At 40.8% G+C, this 20654-nt stretch overlaps 1 protein-coding gene across 3 annotated transcripts in view; it reads left to right on the top strand.

The window, feature by feature from the left end:
• Positions 1 to 20654, top strand: part of DHX35 (DEAH-box helicase 35) — a 68059-nt gene that overhangs the window by 20282 nt on the left and 27123 nt on the right. For all 3 annotated transcript variants that reach the window (XM_025039840.1, XM_015597255.2, XM_006921814.3), the window contains exons 5-12: positions 2000 to 2104; positions 3961 to 4022; positions 4838 to 4907; positions 6839 to 6898; positions 13267 to 13379; positions 14309 to 14405; positions 15303 to 15461; positions 17359 to 17569. In XM_025039840.1, coding sequence (XP_024895608.1) covers positions 2000 to 2104; positions 3961 to 4022; positions 4838 to 4907; positions 6839 to 6898; positions 13267 to 13379; positions 14309 to 14405; positions 15303 to 15461; positions 17359 to 17569 — 877 coding nt within the window. The remainder of the gene's footprint in view (positions 1 to 1999; positions 2105 to 3960; positions 4023 to 4837; positions 4908 to 6838; positions 6899 to 13266; positions 13380 to 14308; positions 14406 to 15302; positions 15462 to 17358; positions 17570 to 20654) is intronic.

The raw sequence follows: 20654 nt of genomic DNA on the forward strand, positions 1-20654 counted from the left end.
GTGTGTGCATACTTAATGACATACAACTTGTGAAAGCTTGAAGCATAGTACTTGTAGGTCGTAGGTGCTCAGTGATTGATATTTTTTCTTTTTACCTCCCTTTTCCTTTATTTATTTGTTTCTGTCAAAAAGATAATATTTATCCAGTCCAATTGATGAGGTTATTGGGAGTACAACTTAACCGTTAGAGGTGGAAATCTATTAAAAAACCAATAGACTATGACCTTTCAGATATCAAGGTATGTGACCATAAATTAAATTTTTAAAAAAGTTTGAAAATAAAATATTTTTAATAGAAAATATATATAAATAGTGAAATAATAGAACTAAATTTGTTTGGCTTTTGCCTTATAGACCCATAAAATGATTTTATTTTTATGGAGAGGGTTGGTTTATTTATGCTCATTCTTATAAGCCTATCCTCATCAACTCTTAGTATTTCTGTGTACACATTCTCCATTTGTACCATTTTCTGAGATTTATAGTATAATAATCTGTAGGGTTGAAATTGAAACAATAACAATAACAAAACTGTCGTGATGAAATACTGTTTATCGGGAAATATAACCTGCAGAGGTAGAGCAGTATAGGATGAATTTCTGGTTTCATAAGATGTTTTGAAAGACTACATGGTGTATACCAGCTGCTGGATGATTGATTCTGTTTTGGCCTACCAGATCTGTAATTTCAAGTCATTAGGCAGAGCCACATCTGATCCTCATCTGCCTTCAGTTTCTTAAACACAGTTGGCCAGAGAGCTGCGTGCAGAGAGCCTTTGGGTTCCTAAGCCTGAGGCTGCTGTGGCCCAATGACTGTAGCTGTAAACTCTGCTTTAGGACATCTGTGCCAGCCCACATTCCAATCCCAGGACTCAGGCAGGCGCTTGGGGGGGAAGTTGCCTTACATGGGGGTAGGTGTGCTAGATTCCCAGGAAACCTCTAGAATGTTGCTTCTTTTTGGTTCTTTTCATTTAGGTAGTTTATGTGATGAATGTCATGCTCTTTATTTTCTTTTAAACTAAATTAAAAGCATTACTGTTCTTCCTCGTTCATAATTATTCATTATTTCAGATATTTTCTATTAATAAGATAATAGTCTTTGATATCATTCTTGGAGAGGTATGAGATTTTGCTGTTGAATTATTTTTTTTCTTTTTTACACTCACTTTTTCTTGTCATATATTGGTGGGTGAAAAATCTATCTATAGTTTATGATCTTCGTAATATATTATGTATTTTGTTTACTACTTTTACTTTATTATTTTGAATTGTTTCCTTTGTTAATCTTCTCATCCACTCACCTGTCCTTTTTTTACTTTTTAATCTGCAATCTTGTCTTTATTTTCTCTTTTAATGGTTTTGGTACACTGTTGCAAATTGTTTTAGATGATCTCACTTTGGAAACATTCTTTTGCTTCCAAAGAGAAAATGAATTTAGCCCAGAATTAAATTTGATCATTTCTGTTCTCCTGGCTTCATGGTTCAGAGGAAGGTCTTTATTTCAAGGTATAAAGACATGAAAATTTGACCCTAGTTGCTATGCTAAAGAGTAAAGAAGGCTTTAGGAACAGAGTGAATCTTGTCATTTCTTCTGCTTTCCTTTTTGCTTTGGCCAGCAGGAAATTTAGAACTGAATTTGTAGTTCAACTTAAAAACTTTGGCATATCTGTGTTTTTAAATTTTTCTCATTGGCCTTGATCTTTTGAATTTTATCTGTCATTTCTTTGATCCTGATCTGTAACATCTTTATATGATTCTGTTTTTTATTACATATGTTCTTATAAGTTGCCTCAAGTTGATTATAGAATGAGGTGAGAGATATAAAGTTAATAAATCGCAAAGGTTATCACACCTGTTCTCTAATCACCTTTCCCTATTCCTTTCATTTTCTACCATGTTCACATACTATTTAAAAAATAAGTGACCTTTAGATTTTCCATAGTATGTGCTCTGTGCAGTAATTTCTGTCTCTATTTTCAGCATGATCTTTCTTCCCAAAGGTTGCAGGGAGAGTAGCTGATGAAAGGGGTGCGGTGCTGGGCCATGAGGTGGGCTACTGCATCCGCTTTGATGACTGCACTGACTCGCTGGCTACAAGAATTAAGGTGAAATGCTCAAGCTGCTTTTCCTGTTGTAAATAAGGAAGATGGTTATTTTGGGGAAATTAAAAACATGCAGCATCACTGCTGACAGGACATCGATACCATGGTAGAAAATGCATGAAATCATCCTGGCCATCAGGGAATTGAGTCTTTTAAGGACCTTGGTTCTATGGATGGAGAGGTTGAGGACCTGGGAGGTTGAATGTTGCCTGACATTATGTGCCTGTCAGTGTTAAAAGCAGGACTCAAAGCTGTCCTTTCTTATGTGTGTTTTATTGTTTTTCCACTGATCCACATAGCTGTCTAAATATAGAAACATGCCTATAAAAGGCCTAAGAACACGGACAAGGTAGTATAAATTTTAAAGTGTAGAATTCACAAATGTTATTTTTCAATTAGAACTTTCTTATTTTTACATGACAATAAACTTTACATGTGTGTTCTTTGACCTAGTCACTAACATTCAAATAATTCGCTGTACAGTCAACTCAGAAGAGCATCTGCTGGGTACCACTATTCTGGAATCAAGGACTCATCAAATAGTACTCTATAACAGTGAACATGCTGTGATGAAATGAAAATTGGTTATTAGGATCTCAGTTAATCTCAGTTTGAATAGAGGAAAAGCAAAATTAACCATACGAGCTAAATGAACAATGTAGTAATTTGTAAAAATATGGTTCTCGTTTTCCCAATTTCAGTGATTTGTTAAGTTTGACATTCATTTTACTAGGTAAGAGTAATATTCTTTTGTATCATCAAATGTGTTGAAACTACTTAATTTTTAGATAAATTTCAGTGGATTATATAACCAAATGATTTTTTTAAAAAAAATCTGTCATTAAAAAAGCTTTCGCTTTCCATTTGGTCATAATTTTAAGGTGCTCAGTTCTTAATTGGTGGTCTGTCATTGGTAGCAGGCAGATTCTCACTTTCATTCCAGTGTGACTATGTGGCAGCTGGTACCAGGTCCAAGAATAGTGTGATGAGAATTCATCCTGCTTTTATTAATAAACAAAAAGTGAAAACATTAAGATATAGCTTGCCAGGGAGATGTTTAGGCTTGTTAAAGCACTGAATTGTTTTGAGGTGAGAGTAACAACATTTAATTGTTATTGCATATTTCTAAAGCATGTTATAAACATTCATTAACAAACATCCTAAATGATGATAGCTGACATTCTTGAACACTATCTGTGTGCTTTGTCCTGTGCTAAACACTTCACATGTACTATCTCACTTAATTCTCACAATAAGCCTCTGAGGTAGATACTTTTATTATTTCCATTTTACAAATGAGGAATCAGGCTCAGAGAGCATAAATAAGTTGCCCAAAGTTCACGCAGCTAGTAAGGAGTAGAGCCAGGATCTGAACTCCCAGCACTTAGTCCCCATAGCCCGCGTCCTTAACCACAGCTCCTTCAAGCCTCCCTAAAATAATATCAATTGACGTTGAGGTTAATCACCTCAAGAGCTGCAAGTCCAGTTATCTGAGACTCATGATATTCCCTTGGGTAGACACAGGTTTGTTTGGCTTCACTGCCTGTTCACCAGCAGTATCAGAGGTGCAGGCCCAGAGGAAATGGAGCTAAGCTCATGTTCAGATAGTAAGTGCAGGTGAAATTCTGTCAAAAGAATTGTACACCCCAGCTGAGCTTCCCGTATTTGAAGTCTTTTTTTTGGGAGCAGTTCATTGCTTGATAACTAAAATGTTGGGGCATTTCCTCACAGTCCTTTGTGGGAATTGTCTCGTACACATGCTGGCGAAGAGGTTGTTTAGTCACTTGAACATTAAAAAAAATCATTAATATACAGTATGAATGAATTATTTCTAAAACTTCTGTTTTTTTGTTTTTTAGTTTCTGACAGATGGAATGTTGGTCAGAGAAATGATGGTTGATCCTTTGTTAACAAAATATAGGTAAATGTGTTTCTTGTATGATAACTTTCCTAAAGTTTCAATAGTACAGAAGTAGATCGAGAAGCAGTTGTATTAATAATGGGTTCAGTCTGTATTTAGCCGCCCCAAAGCTCTTCTTACCTTGGCTGTTTCAACCCTCGATGTTTTCCTTAAAATTTACAGTCACAAAAGGGCAAATTAAAATCCCCATTGTTATTTGAATAGTCTGTTGATTTATCCTTTTTATTTTGCCTCTGTTACATCCCAAGATTGATGATGACTGCAGAGTCACAGCACAGAACTGGGCAACGTTTTGTTGAATGTAATATGCAGAGTCCAAATCATTATTTATACTTTCTCCTTCCTTTTGTGTCTTTTTCCATCACTTGAGGCATTAAAATTGACCCACCCATGCTCTGTGGTCTTCTGGAAGGGATGTCACATTTGACTTCCTGGTACACATGCGACGGAGCTGTGATCATGTGCCTCTGTGTTGTTTTCTGCAGCTTAACAACTTTTAAGTGATTAGGCCTTGTTCTTTCCAATTGTGTGCTCTGTAGGGTTATATGTTATATGGTAATAATCAGGTGTTAGATCCTATTGGAATCCAATGTTGGTGGTAGAAATCTTTAAAGATAGCAATAAATACACCATTGTCTTCACCAGGATATGTTGATGATGCCATTTTTATCAGTTTAAGAGGAGTTACTTGGCTTTATTTTGATACAAGGTGATTGCATGTGGGCTTAGTACCCAGAGATCCCTTTGATGATCTGGATAGGATTGTGCAGATGGTTTTTTTAGATGTTCATCGAGATCTACCTCCTGATTCTCAGTGCCATCATGCTGGATGAAGCCCATGAGAGGACCTTGTATACAGACATTGCCATTGGCTTGCTGAAAAAGGTATGACTTCACTGCCAGACTTTTGCTTTAGTTTTGTTGTCTGATTAGGAAAATAATTTGGAAAATCCAACAAAATACGAAGGAAAAAAATTTAAAGTCATCCATAATCCTACCCATTCAAAGAAAATCACTGGTAGGATTTGATGTATTATTTTCATCTCTTCATTTTTTTGTGTTTTTGTTTGCATGTATACACACGTCTCTTTTGGCATAAGAGGCATTGGATTGTATGTACTCATTTGTGTATTGCATATTTCTCTTAATATTATTGCATCAAGGTCATTTTTTTCTGTGTCATTAAATATTCTTTGAAGATGTAATTTTTAGTGGCAATGTAGCCATATGTGTCTACCATAAAGTTTTTGACTCTTCTCTTGTTGTTAGGCATTTATATGGTTTCTAGATTTGAAGTATTTCGAATAATGTCGCAGTGGGCACCCTTGTAATGAATTCTGTTGCATTTCTGTTTCTTTTTTTTATTATAGAATGTTTCAAACATACCCCATAGTAGAAATAAAGTTTAATGATTTCCATGTGCCCATCATCTGCCTTCAGCACTTACAACTCATTACCACTCTTATTTCAACCTTACGTCCATCTTCTCCTCCCTTCCCGTATTTTCTGATTGTTTTCTTTGGACAAATTCCCAACTACAGGTGGTGGAGAAAAGTGATTAAGAGCATGGACTCCGAGTCAGACTGCCTGGGTTCTAATTCTGACTGTCGAGTTTTACTAATCTCTAAAATGGGCACAATAGAAGTGTTTATATGTACTCTGGTATGCTTTCTTATCTGATAGCCACTAACCACCTTAAATTTAAATTAGTTAAAATAGAATAAAATAAAAAAATTCTGTTCCTCAGTCATGCTGGCTGTATTTCAAAGGCTTTGTGGCCACACGTGCTTAGTGGCTGCTGTGTTAGACAGAACTGCTCTCTATTGAAGAGAATTCTCTTGTACAGAGCTGCTCTATATCATAATTCATTGTGAGACTTAAATAAGACAATGTGAAATTCTTAGGATGGTGCTTGACAGAGGGTCACAAACAGATGATGAGGTACCTTTGGGCAAATTGGAAAAAGATGCTTCTGCTGGGAAGATGTCCATAGCTACATGAGGGGAGGGTGGGCTGGATTTCAGATGCCACAGCCTCCTCAGCTGGGCATCTTTGTGCTGTGTGTACATTACACAGCTGTACTCAGTGGCCCTGGAATAGTGTAGAATAGTATATGTCAGCTGCTCTTGTTATTTTATTCCTTGGCCAAAGATTTAGACTTTTTGATATTTATGAAGGCTTATCCCATATTACCTTCTTAGGAACAATAGCAGAGGGCTTATTTCACCAAATCTTTGCCAACACTGAATATCAGCTTTAAAATATTGCCAATGTGATAGATGAAAAAATAATCTCATTGTTATTATATATATTTTTTGCTATAGTTTGATCATTTCATTTCTCCTATACCTGTCAATCATCTGTTTCTTCGAATAAGTAACTTAATATCTTTTACCCATATTTCTGTCTTGGCATTACCATTTATTGTTTATTTGCTTTTAAAGTACTTTTTAATACTTTAACTATATATACATAAATTCAGACTATCCAGAGACCTAGGGGTCAGGAAAAATGGTTTTATTTTCGGTAAATTCAAATTCAAGTCTTAAAGCTCCTTTGTAATGTCTATAAAATTTTTTTAGCTTTTTTATTTTAGAAAGTTTTATACATTTATACAATAAGAAAGAATAACATGATGAACCCCCTTTTTACTTATGATTTTAATAATTATCAATTCATGGTCAATCTTGTTTCATCTGTAAGCTCCCCACTCATCTAAAAAACATACTGAATTATTATGAAGTAAATTTCACACATCAGATTTCATCCTTAAATCTTGCACTGTTACTATTGTTTTCTGACGCCTTCTTTTTCAGATTCAGAAAAAGCGAGGGGATCTTCGATTGATTGTGGCTTCAGCCACTCTGGATGCAGAGGTAAGAATATTTCCCCCTCTTCCCCTGTCCCTCCCACCCCATAAACCCTGGAATAGTTGGGCATATCCGTGGCAAGTTACCTCTAGCAAGAGCTTATCTTTGGTAGAGTGGCCTACCTTCCTTATGGGGCCATCTGATGACCTAGATTCCATATGCTCAGAGGATACTCCTTTTCAGCCTGTAGGTGGAAATTAACCTGTAATTAATTGAGTTCATGATTACTTACTTGTCTTGTTTCTCTACATACTGTTTTTCTCTTCTCACAGGCAGCTTTTTATTTTTTTTTTTAAGTATGAGGCTATATTTCTGGTATTTATTTATGACTGTAGCATTTATATTAAAATTGTTTTGTACAATTGAGGTTTTTGCTGTACATACAATAATTTCCATGTTATTTTTTATTGCTAAGTTTGTATTATTTTTCTCTCAACTAATATTTTGGTTCAAATAGCAGTTCAACTCAACCAATAATTTCTACCACTTGATACACACACACACACACACACACACACACACACACACACACACGTACACACGCACGCACGCACGCACAATATGTATGTATAGATAAATAGGTGTTTACAATTCAGTGTGTTCAAGGTGCTGAGACAGCCAAGGAGCAAGTTCTTAACTCTAGCCGGCTAGAGGGTGTCCAGAAGCTTTCATAGAGGAGGGACATCCCACTTGGGTTTGAAAGATGCACAGAAGTTTGCCAGATAGGCAGGGGTGGAGAAGGGCATCCTAAGCATTCTCAAGACACAGGGGTGCCCGGGGCTGCGAGTTAAGCGTAAGATAGGAGTACTACCTGTAGGGCCCTACAGCGGGTGATCTATCTGCCTCTGACTTCTACTTTCCCCAGTGTTCCCTACATGCCAGTCTCACTGGCCCACTTGCCATTCGTCAGAAAAACCTAAGCATGCTTCCGCCCTAGGGGGACCCTCTTTCCAGGCCATTCTTTCCTTAGATGTTCTCATGGCTCTACCCTCATTTCTTTCCAGTTTTGATCAGATACTGTCTTCTCAAAGGCCTTTATTGAGCACTCTGTCTAAAATAGTGCAGTGCCCCGGGTGCTGTCCATCCTTTTACTCTGCTTATTTCTCTCTTCTTCACTTACTGCTCCCTAACATTTTATGCATATCTAAGTGTTTGTTTATTGTGTGTCTCCCATCACTAAAAGTAAATACCACGAAGAGTGGGACTTTGACTGTCTTTCTCACTATTTTATCCCTTTCACCTAAAACAGTGTCTGGCACAGAGTAGATGCTTTGGGTTGAATGAACTTTGGTTGACTAGGGAATAACAAGAGATTGAAATGGAAAGGTTGGTAGGAAGACCAGGTGCTGTAGGCGTGAAAAATAAGAAGTAAGGGATTGTAAGCTGACAAGGTCTTTGCAGTCTGTGAGGTCAACCAAGGATTGCCTTGCCTAAAAACATTAAAAAAAAAAAAAAATGGAAAGATTGGTAAGGGTCAGGTGATGGAAGGCCTTATAGGCCCACCAAAGGAGGAAGAACTCTGTTTGGCACCTTGTCGGGAGCCCTGGGAGGGTGTGAGCTATGGCTATGACTAGATTATATTTGGGTTCTAGATAAATCACTTTGGGTACTGTGTAAAAAAGACGAGAGCTGTGGAAATACCATCAGGAGGCCAGTTTTATAATCCAGCCGAGATATGAAAAAGGCCTGGTTCCAGGCTTCTGGCCTCCCCATGGCTTCAGGATCCAGAACAACTTAGAGAAGAAACGTAGCGTGGCTAAGAGAGATGTCTGCATGTGTGCTCAGACTGCTTCTAGACCTTCTCACAGGCTGTAGGAGTCTGCTGTCTTAGGTCTGCCCACGATAACTTTTGGGTCAAGGCTCCTTGGTTGCCCTCTTTAATTAATTCTCATGCCCTTCACCCGTGATACCAACTGGAATGCTCTTTTGAGGACTATACCTGACCCTCCTCCTGTTAGCCCCTCTGTGGCCAAGTTGCACAGAGCATCTCTATTTTGCCTCTTATCTTCATTACCCACCTCTTTTAAAAATCATTCCCAATAGTTTTTATTGTGTTTGAAAACTATAGTGTCCTAGTCTTTTCTTCAAGTTATTGTTAAATAATACTTATTTATTGCTTATGACTGCCTTTCATTGTCTTTTGGTTTGGCACAGAGATTTTAAAGAATGGCTTCTTTCAGGCCTGCCTACAGTAGTTGATGTAGATGGACTTTCTGGAAGTAATATTTTAAGTGGGAAAGTGGAGTGTAAGAAATTTGTCATGCCATGGGTATGCCATGACGCAGGGCATGCCAGGACCTCAGCAGCGTTCAGCTGGGCCTTTGGTGGGCTAGGGCCAGTCACTCTTTCATCCTTGCCTCGTCCAGTGCCTCCTCTGTGAGGAGGAAGGTGAGGTCTGTTTGCGTATGAGGGGAGGACCTGTGGGCCAGAGTCAGTCCTGTGTTAATGAGGGTGCGGGGTGGTGGGGGCGGGTGCATGTGGGGTGTGGCATATGAGTCCCCATGTGAGAGTAAGAGAGTGAGGAGGAGAATGGAGTGGGCTGAGGGCAAGGGAAGAAGAGTAGGAGTGAGCCTGGGAACAGGGAAGGGTGCGGCTTACGTGGCATTCGACTGAGAGGTGCAGGGGTGCCAGAACTCATCCCTGGGCCCCTCGCCGCTGGATCTTTGGGTAGTAGATTAATTCTAAGCCCCACTGTCTGGAGGGATAGATGATGCCACCTGCTCTGGTTTTGCTCAGGACCCCAGCTCACCCAGCAAGCAGGTGATGACACCAGTGACTGTGGCTGGGAGGCAGAGGCAAGTGGAGTATGATGGGGGCTGGTCACATAGTTGCCTTAAGTGGTTTGGCTGCTTTGTTAATGTGAACCTCATTAAGCAAGCAATTACAGAACATGATCAGGTATAATTACAAAGTATTTATTGACCATTGTAACATCTTATTGTTTTCTTTTATTTGCTTCTGTCCACATGGCAGAAAATAGGATTGGGACAACTCCCACGGCCTTTTGTCATAGGTCCAGCTACTTGGGGAGAGACTAATTTCTCTTTTCAGATTCCTAGAGAAGGAACTTGGGGTCAACTGGGGTCAGGTGCCCACTTGGGACCAGTCTGGATGGGCCACAGTGTATCAGCCCAGGTGGGGGTGTTATGTGGACTCAGCTGCTGGAAGCCCACTCCTGTGGGTCAGGTCAGAGCAGTCAGGGAAGGAAGCTGCAGTGAGCTGGGAAGACAGCCCAGCAGATGTGCCCATCATCTACATTCCATTTCGTAGGCTGGTCTCTTCCTTTATGTCCTTTTATATTTCTTACCATGTGTCTGTGTCAGTATGATCCCTCCTCTTTCCAACTTGACTCAAACCTTCCTTTTCCAGGTATGTTGAACCTCTTTCACTCTTCTTGTTTTTTCATTCTGCCTCAAAATACACACATGTTGATACGATATTTATTTTCTGTCTAGCCTGTCTGTGTGTATTTTGTATTTCCAAATAAAGATAAAAGAGAAAGATCCTAAGGATTAAGATCTTGTGCCTTCTCAATTAATGCTGAATTTTATTTTTTGAAAGAGGAATTCCCCATCTTTACTCTTTAGAAATACACGTTCCTGAGCAGCTAAGGGGTAGCCATCCACTCCAGCAACATTGTTAAGGCATCATCTTCTACCCTGTTCTGCTTGCCTTTTTGGTCCAGAAAGCCTGTCTGTCGAGCCCTTTCTAAAATCCTCTTCCTCCATCTGCAGCTTCTTCCTTCACCTGCAACTTCTGGAGCCCTGCTGTCACCCCACTTTCCTGCCTCCCCGATGGCTTCCCCTCAGGCTACTTTGCTGGTCGTCTCTTCCTCCTCCAGGCTGCCCATCTCCATAGCCCCTGGTTCACCAGACACTTTGTGCTTGAGGCCATCTCGACTGTGCTCCTGCGCTTCCGCCTAAGCTGCCATCTGCTGGCTGGTCACAGACCACTGAAACTCCTGTGACTCCTGCAGACCTGTGACTCTTGGCTCCTCTATGGCACTTCCTTTCTCATTGTCATGGTCATTCAGACTCAGGACTTAGATTGTGTGGGGAAGTTTTTAATCTCTGATTGAGTAAGAAGCAGTTCCATCCTCCCCAGCCTGCACGGGCGGGCGTGGGCCTACACTCCCTGATTTCCATGTCCTGTCAGTCATAACCTCTGGAATGCGTTGCTTTCACATCGCCCCTGCCTGAGTTCATGCTTTCATTCTCTCTCCTCTGAGCTATTACAGTACCTTCCTTAATTAGTCTGCTGGCCTCCAATCTTTTATCACCCCTGCCCTTCTCCTAAATGGCCACCATTTAGGCATCCAGAGCACAAATCTGATAATATCACGTCTATCCTCTCTGTCTTTGTCTTGCCTATCTAATAAAGTGCCTATGCAGCATGACATTTGGGCCCCTTTAGAGTGATAACACAGTCACTTACTGTGTACTCATTCTAGGCCAGACCTGTGCCAGCTGCGATCACACTTTATTTGAACTGCACAACAGCCTTGCAGAGGAGATAGCAGTTTGTTCATTTCGTAGACAAGAGGGCTAACTCAGAGACGAGGCTGGCCTGCCCTAGACTTTGGACTCTCCTGTCAGGGGCCCCTTTACATCTCAGTTTACACTCTGCTCTCATCCTGGAAAGTGCGGATATCTCTTCTTTCCAGTTGTCTGTTAAGGCTTAGCCAAGGGAGACTGCCACCTCCATTCTGCCTTCCCTAATAGCCAATTGTCATTGATCTTTCATTTTCTCTGACTAACTTGCAGCCCTTTTTCTGGTCATTTAGTCATTCTGCTTCAGTGTATGTTATGATTGGTTCATCGCATGCTTGTGCCCCCTTGGATTATCCACTTTGGGGGCACAGAGGGGTGTTTCTTCTCATTCGTTTGTGTATCACTTCTAGTGTGCCTGTGCTCTGCACATCATAGGACATAGGAAGGCTGAAGTCACTCAAAGGGAATTTACACAAAGGGAAAGTGAAGAATGGTGTCATGTGGTTCTTCATAGCTCAGTGTAGCTCTTTTGTTGGCATGAGGCACTTTTACGTCTGTGCTTACTCTTCTCAAACACAATTTTGAGGTTAACGCATAGTGTCCCAGTATTTTGTAGTTAAAGCCAATTGACTCTAATTTTTAGAAGTACTCCTCCAAGCCCATTCATTTTGTATTGTCACAGTTCTCAGTGCACCCCAGGCTCCCGGATTCCAGGAGCAAGCACGTGCATGTTTAGTAAAGATACCTGGGGAAAGTAGAAGATAGGACTCATGATCACATAGGCCTCCTAGGAGAATAGCAACTAATGCCCAGCCAGGCCTCAAGGGAACTGGAATATGGTTGGGGAGCAGGAAGGCCATCGAGAATCAGAGAACGACATGCCACCTAATGGGACGTCTGTGTCCCCTCAGCCGCTGGCACAGCAGCTTTCCATCTAGCACTCACTCTCCACTAGTTTGGTCCCTTGGCTCTTCTCGGGCTTAGCTTCTGTGTGTCGTGGGTCACATTCCTTGAGAGAGGATCTTTAGTGGTGTCTCCAGCCCCACTGTTGGCCAGTGTTCTCATGCCTGGTCTCCCATGGACGGGACTGCCAGTCTGCTGGTTAAGTGCCATTGAAAAGGACGTGGCCACCTATGTGGAGGGAACTGCCAAGAGCCACTTCTCTCAACAAGGCTCTGTGGGAGTGTCAGATGAGTATCTAACTGATGACCTACCCCATACAAAGCTTTGTGCTAACTCCTGTAGAGCATATAAACATGGAGAAGATGCTGTTCCTGTGGTAAAGTGGCCCAAAAGCTACTGGAAAGGTTATAGTAAATATCTGTAACTATGGTACTGGGAACGTACCAGCTGTTCATAGAAATACAGGTTTCCTTTATCAATTGATCACCCTGTGTGATCAGAAGTGTGCTTTCCAGATCAAAACTACACATCAACCTGCTTTTGCCTGTATTTAACTTGAATCATACCTTTGACTTAACTTTTGGTTAAATAAAATATAGGGATTAGAGATAAATAATACCATAGCTACATGTTAACTCAGATGCATCAGTGAATCCAATTTTGAAATCTAACCTTTGTTATTTTTCTGTGTTCCAATTTTAGTATATGTGCTACTGAAGCAAGCACTAACCTTTATTATTTTTTTTTATCAAACCTTAGTAAAGAGTCTGTTATTGAAATGTGATTCCTCAAAATCGCAATAATAAAAAATATGATTTTTAATAACTATTTTGTAATCCAAAGTCTATATTATATATATCCAATTCCTACTACATACTCCATGCTTTGCCAGTTTTATATTATTTTCTTTCTTTCCATGAGTTGCTATGAACCAATTTTTTTTAGAAGAATGAAGAAATGATTTTTTTTTTTTTTTTTTAGAAATTTCGAGATTTCTTTAATCAAAATGAAACCAGTGACCCAACCATGGATACGTGTGTCATCCTCACAGTGGAAGGACGAACATTTCCGGTGGATATCTTTTATCTACAAAGGTTTGATGATACTTGCACTTTTAATGATGATGATTAGAAAACTAGGCCTGCATTTTGGAATGAGAAGCATCTGTTCCAAGGACGATCAGCCAGGCTGTGAGGAGGGACACGTTTTGTGTCTCCTGTCATTATTTTGTGTCTCCAGTTATTGATAAGATCAATCAATTTGGCAGTATCACTGCCAAATTCAGTTTAAACTCTTGACACTGCAGTTTCTATGAATCTGTGGTCAGTAGCTCAGCTGGAAAGAGCAAAGTGGTAATGAGGTTGGGGGAGGATGGCTTGATATTTTTCAGAACTGGGGTTTATAAGACTGCTGTCAGTGGGGGCAGTATTGGTGACTTGAATCATTTGATTCTCAGGCCTCTTCGTCTTAGGGAGACGGCCTGGTTGACATTTTTGGGAGGATCTCCCTTGGATAGGAAGGGGCCATCTTAATTCCTATACCTAGTCATTGGACAAAGACCAGGAGCCTGGTATAGGGGCTGACAAATCCAAAGAGTTGTGGGCCTGATTTCCGAGTTGTTCTAGTTGGACAGCACACCCATCAGCATTATCTGTCTCTCTCAGACATGCTGCCAGTGGTCAGCAGGGAAAAAGGAAGAAATGTAGGATTCAGCATTGGGAACAGCCCCCAACTTTCACTGGCTAGCCATCTTTGCATGCCAAGATAGCACATCTGTTCTCATGGGTTTTTATTTCTTTGCAAATAAGCAAAAAATCATAGTTGATATATAATTATGAATTTTTTTTTTAATGCATTTTTAAAAAGAAAGAAGTGAATAGTTATTTGATTTATTCATATACTGATTACCTGCTAGGCAAGCCCAAACTAACTTTTGTGAGATTTTGCTCTCAGCTATCAGGGTAATTAATCTATAACTAATGTGTATATTCTAGTGATGGCTTTATCTCATACATCTTTTCAGTCCTGTTCCAGATTATATCAAATCAACTGTAGAAACAGTGATGAAAATTCACCAGACGGAGGGAGATGGAGACATATTAGCATTTCTTACTGGCCAGGTAATTCCATTGGACCTTTTCTCTGTGATGAACAGACATGTTGAGGCAGCACCAAAATTGATACAGTGGCCTATTACTTTGCTTAGCCATTTATTTCTTGTTTTATTGTATTTTGTGGTTACTTAATTACATTAAAAAATTGTTTGGTTTGAGGTCATTCATCTACTGACTACATTGTCAGAGTCATTAGCTCTTGCCTGTTCTGTCTGCAGAATCTTAAGTTGATTTTTAAAATAAATACATTTTAAATGTATTAGCTGATTCCAAAGTACATTATACACTTTAGTCCACAGACTGTTTAGTTTACCGAATTTGAATGCATTCGGTGCATTGTGTGCATGCATGTTGCTCCTGCATGCATCTTTCCCCGTGGCCCTTTGCAGCTCATCCTGGGGTAGTAAGTGGGTACTTCACTGGAAAGACAACTAAATATGCCCAAGTGCTCACTCAAGGTTGTAACACTGTTTAAAACTACCCTCTAGCTATAATCTCTTCCATTGTTGGACATTTTCCACAGCTGCTTCCTGGAAAAGCTTATAGCAATTTTGTATGCCACAGCTTGTTCATATATATTCCGTGCTTTGTTTGCTACAGTACCTAAAAGCTGAGTAAAATAGTTACTGTTTTTGTTTATCCAGAACGCTTCTATGTACTGCAGGTGGTATACATTTCAGTAATTAATCCAACAATCACAAATTTTCACTCCACGGGCACCATTGTTTGGTAGCATTTGATTAAATACCACCCCAGAGTGACGTGTGATTGCACTGAAACTCATGAATCTGATTAGAGTTAAAATCTTCATCCCAACTTTCATTTTCTTTTTTTTTTTATGTGACAAAATGACATGCTTCAAATTGACCTCGGTTTCCTTGATTCCTGGTTCAATGTTTTTAGGAAGAGGTAGAAACTGTTGTGTCTATGCTGATCGAGCAGGCTCGAGCACTAGGTCGGACTGGGATGAAGAGACACCTCCGGGTCCTCCCCATGTATGCAGGACTACCTTCCTTTGAGCAAATGAAAGTGTTTGAAAGGGTGTCACGCAGTGTCCGAAAGGTGAGATTAGTCTGTTGACCAGGGGTATTTGCAGCCATCTGTAATCATGTGGGTGTCCCTTTGTTATGCACTGAAGGTTTTTTTTTCCTAATTGAAGTGAAACTTGCTAAACAGGAGGTTTCTTCAAGAATTTTAGGTCTATGTTTCTGTGCAGTAGTTCTGAAAGCACACAATAAATAATGTGTTGCAAAGATTTCTAAACCTGCCCCACAGAAGGGTCGCTCTGATATTAATCATCAGAGCAGGTGACATCTCTTTGCCTCTTTCCTGCCTGCCTATTTTCCCATGACACAATACTACCTTGGCTTGAAGGGCCATCTTGGATTGTGATCAGTCAGGAACAATAGATCAGTTACTGCAAATGGTTCCATTTGTTTGAAGCATCACTTCGTGGAGCCAATTAATTCAAGGTGTGGCTTAAACATATTTAGCCTTGAAATTGGGGTGGAGAAGGGTGTGGTGGGAAGCATTGGTTGAAAGGAGCCAGCAGGCAGCCAGTCTGCTTAATGCTCATTGTCCCCTTGGGCCTTACTCTGCTTTCCCTTCCATTAGATGAGGAAGGCATAGAACTGGCCTGAAGTTGGCTTATAGTAGCTATTTATCAGCAGGTGGCAGAGAATATGGTAGGTGAGGGATGGTCTGAGGATACACTCCCAGTACAGACCACTTGGAAAAGGGTGCCATTGGGATGGAGCCACTCCAGCTTGCCCAGTTAAACGTGAACTACGGCCAACCGGTCAGGAGGCCTGGGTTACTCTGTGTCTTGGGGTAAGTTACTCAACCTCAAGGCCCAGTTTTCTCATCTGTAAAACAAATAATAACTTCTGGATAGGTGGTTTTATAGCCTAAAATCTTAAATGTCTATGTAAAAATGGTAGGAAGATTTTTATAAAATGAAAATAGATGTTAAAGTACCTTTAAAAAATTCTAAGTGCTATCTCCACATGTGCCTTGCTGCTTCACATCCTCCAGGGGCAGCGCTCAGTGCACTTGGACTAAAACACAAACACCTCATGGCAGCCCAGAGACCATGTGTGATCTGGGCTCTCCCTCCCTCTGCCCTCATCTTGTACTTACTCTGGCTGCACTGGCTGTTTCTCTTTTCTTTCATCTGTTTCTTCTGCCTGGATCTCTGTAGGATTGGCTTCTTCTTGTTACTCGGGTCTCAGCTCAATATCATCTTTCAGAGAGGCTTTCCTAGCCACCTGATATAAAGTAGCACATCCCATTATGATGATATGTAATAAACACCTTAAATACTACATAATATTACATTGTTACTTTGTTTTATTTTCTTCATAGTATTTGTCACTCTCTAAAGTGACCTACTCGTTTATGTTCACCATTTCTCCATCCAAATGCTCAGTCTAGAATGTAGACCCTGCGGGAGATGGGATCTTGTCTTTCTTGTTCATCGTACATCCCCAGCACTTCGAATAGTGCCTGGCAAAGCACAGACCCTCAGAAAATAGCTAGCATGTGAGTGAATGAATGAGTTTACATGTACAAGGTGGTGATTTATGTTAGTTGTGCAAAAGGCAAAAACTAGTATTTGTTGAATATTTACTGTAGGCCAAGTACCAGGCTCTAATCGGTTTATGTGTCTTTCCTATGTAAACCCCTCCGCAGCCCTGGAAGCGGGTGGACATTTTTACATAGATGAGTACCCATGCTCAGGAGGTTAATTAACTTGTCCAGAGCCACATGCTGAGGGAGAATTCAAACCCAGGGCACCCTGACTCTAAAACTCACGCTCTTTCTAGTATTTCAAACTGCCTCTTGTAGATTCTGCAATGTCGGAAATACATTTAAATCTTGTAGGATTTTGAATAGTTTATTAAAAATGAAAAGAACCAAATAACTTTTATTTTTACTCTTCTTTCTATGGGGGACATAGGTGATAGTGGCCACCAATGTGGCAGAAACCTCCATTACAATCAGCGGGATTGTGTATGTGATCGACTGTGGCTTTGTGAAACTCCGAGCTTACAATCCCAGGACGGCCATTGAGTGCTTGGTGGTGGTCCCAGTGTCCCAGGCCTCAGCCAACCAGCGAGCAGGACGTGGTGGCCGCAGCCGCTCAGGAAAATGTTATCGCCTTTATACAGGTTTGTGTGGCTTTCCTTAAGGGTTTTCGACTTTCTCAGTCAGCCTGGGCGTTGGAGAGTGTTCCAATTATTTCCCCACATAAAATCCAGACCTCCCTCACAAGGCCCTCTGTAACGGGGCCCCCTGCCACCTTCCTCCCTCTAAATATCACACCCCTTGGCTACTGCTCCCTGTTGGCCAAAGCTGGCCCCTGAGTCACCAATTATTTGCCATCCCCATTCTAACCAAATGTCTAGGTATAGGCCTGTCTGCAGCCATGTGACCCAGTAGCTTGGGCCATGTGTCTCAGGTCCTGTCTTTCTTACATTTTCCTTAGCTTAATGTGCTGTTTTCTTGTTCTGAGATTCCTGGGTCCTGTGTCCATCTTAACATCTGGTTCAGAGCATTTTTGCAGCGCTAAAATGGCAAGATCGATCCTGAGTCTCACTGATAGAAAGCAAATAGCTGGTCAACTCCTGCTCTGTGCCATGTACCATGCTCGGCTCTGAAGGAGCAAAATGAATTCCGTAAAGACTATGCCAGCCCTTAAGGAGCCTCCTCTCCATCTCGAAGGCAGCCTTACCTACAGACAGCGATGTCCCAGAGCTGTTCTTTCTCTGCACTTCTCTTTTGTGGGGAATGGGACCATGATTTTTCTCTGTTGCCCAGACCTAATTTTCACATCATTTTTAATTCCCTTCTCTGTCCCGTATCTATCTGCCATCGCTTACCAGATCCAGGGGTTTTATCATTTACCCCTTTTTCCCTTTCTAGTTCCCATCACCCTCGTTCAGTCCTGGACATCGTTCCTTCTGTTAGCAAGTGTTTACAGAGCACCTGCTACATGCTAGGCGTGATACTAGGGTTTGGGGAGGTCTAGGACTAGGTGAGATATGGTTTGTGGCCACACGTGGTCACTGACAGCACGGTGGTGAAGGCAGACTTACAAACGGATCATAGTATTATGGTGCAGTAGGGTCACCATAATGGAATAAACCTCAGAAGCAGAGAGCAGGGAGTTATCCTGTTGGGGAGGGCTTCACAAGTGAGTATTGGGCCCGGTCTTATTGGCAGCTCAGTAGTTATCCAGGTAAAGAGAAAGCAGTGGAGGTTAGATTTTAGCACACCAGGCAGAGGGAGTGGATTGTACAAGTGCTTGGAGGGGAAGAAGAGGGTAAGGAGTATTTATGGGAAGGAGGGAAAAGGCAGAACCTGGGGCCAGAGAGGTAAGGGTCTTCCACCACTGAAGGCGCTAAGAAAGAATGAATGGAGCGGAAAGAAGGGAACACATCCTGAAAACCGGGAGGAGAAAGTTTCAAAATATTTTTAAAAAATTTATTGAAGTGAAATTAACATAAAATTAACCATTTTAAATTGAATAGTGCAGTAGCATCTATTATGTTCACAGAGTGCAACCACCCACTCTGTCTAGTTTCAAAACATTTCTGCCCGTCTAAAGTAAATCCCCTTCCCCATTAAGTAGTTCCTCTCCATCCCTCCTTGCCCCTGGCCCCTGGCAGCCACCAGTCTTTGTTTTGTCTCTGGATTTATCTGCTTTGGACATTTCATATAAATGGGATCATACAATATGTGACCTTTTGTGTTTTGCTTTTTTTCATTTAGCATAACGAATGTTAAATGTTTTCCAGGTTCTACACTATATCAGAACTTCAACCTTTTTTTTTTTATGGCTGATTAATATGCACTGTGTGAATACACCAGCTTTTGTTTATCCATTCACCAGTTGATGGCTGTTTCCACCTTCTGGCTTTTAAAAATAGTTGCTTTTAAGAATATGTGTGTATATGTACTTGTTTGAGTACCTCTTTTGGTTCTTTTGGGTATACACTGGGAGTGGAATTGTGATGTCCTATGGTAATTATGTGTTTTAACTTTTTGAGAAACTTACATTATTTTTAAAGAAATGGCTAGCATCATCTCATCCTCCAAAGAAATCAAACAGTGGAATGCAGACTAAAGATAAGCAGTTATATTTTGTTAAAAGGTCTTTAGCATGAGCAGTTTTAGTGGAGGTGGGGTTGGGGAAGGCGCATCTACAGTAATAGAGTGCATTAGATCTAGCCTCTAGGCTTTCTCGCCTAACCTTTTTCTGAATGAACTTTTCGAGAGTGCAGCTCCAAGCATGGTGCTATCTGCTCAAAACTTCAAGAACCTTCCACGACTTTTTCTCAGCTTGTCTTTTTCGTTGTCCACCTACACCTTGCCCACACTGCATCCCAACTGAACTGCACTTCCTGGATATACCTTCTATTTTCCCACATCCACCTCTCATTCCATTGATATCTTTCCTTGGGCCATTTCCTCTGCTTAACACATCGTTCTTATTCTTCAGATCCTCTCTCAAATGGCAACTTCTTCACGAAGCCACCTCAGATGCCATCTGTGCTTCCTCCTTCCCTGAGCCTCCCTTTCCCTTTGGAAGGACCACTTATTGGGACCTGTTTTTGGTCTTGGTCCCACGCCCCTTTACATCGCTGAAGCTTCTCACAGCCATTGGCCTGTGGCTTCTGTAGTACCTGGCCTAATGCCTCATGTACTTGAGTCCTGAGTAGAGTTTAACTGAGTGTCATTGAACTCTTAGGAAACACCTACTTCTTGTGAGCATCTTCTCAGCAGGGTTGTCCTCTTATCTGATAAATTTTGCTTCTCCCTAGGTCTGCGTTGTGCTTGGAAAATGGTTATCCTATCAATAAGCTATCCCCAAAAGGCTCTTGAAGCTCAAAGAGTATATCCCTTTGGGAACTTCTGCTGTTGCCTATTTTCCAGAACCTTCCAGTTAGACTCATGCATTTGGCTTTTGAAGTTTTTTAGTGATAGTGCTATTTCTTCATGATACCTCTAGTTTTGGATTGCTTTCTCTCTCGTTAGCTAAAGCTTAATGATCTAAATGGCAGTTGGGCCACCCTTGTGCTACGGAGGGTGTGCACAGTTAAAACGTTGACTTATGCGGGAGGATTTTGTGGGTGGAGCATTCTCTGTAATCCATAAGCTTTCTGAATATGTACAAAAGTGATTTAATCTCTTCCTCCCTCTTTTCCCCACCCTTTTTGTGTAGCTTTTATAAAAAGAGTTCCCAAAGTCTCT

Source organism: Pteropus alecto, unplaced genomic scaffold, assembly GCF_000325575.1.
Source record: "Pteropus alecto unplaced genomic scaffold, ASM32557v1 scaffold45, whole genome shotgun sequence".
Lineage (NCBI taxonomy): Eukaryota > Metazoa > Chordata > Mammalia > Chiroptera > Pteropodidae > Pteropus > Pteropus alecto.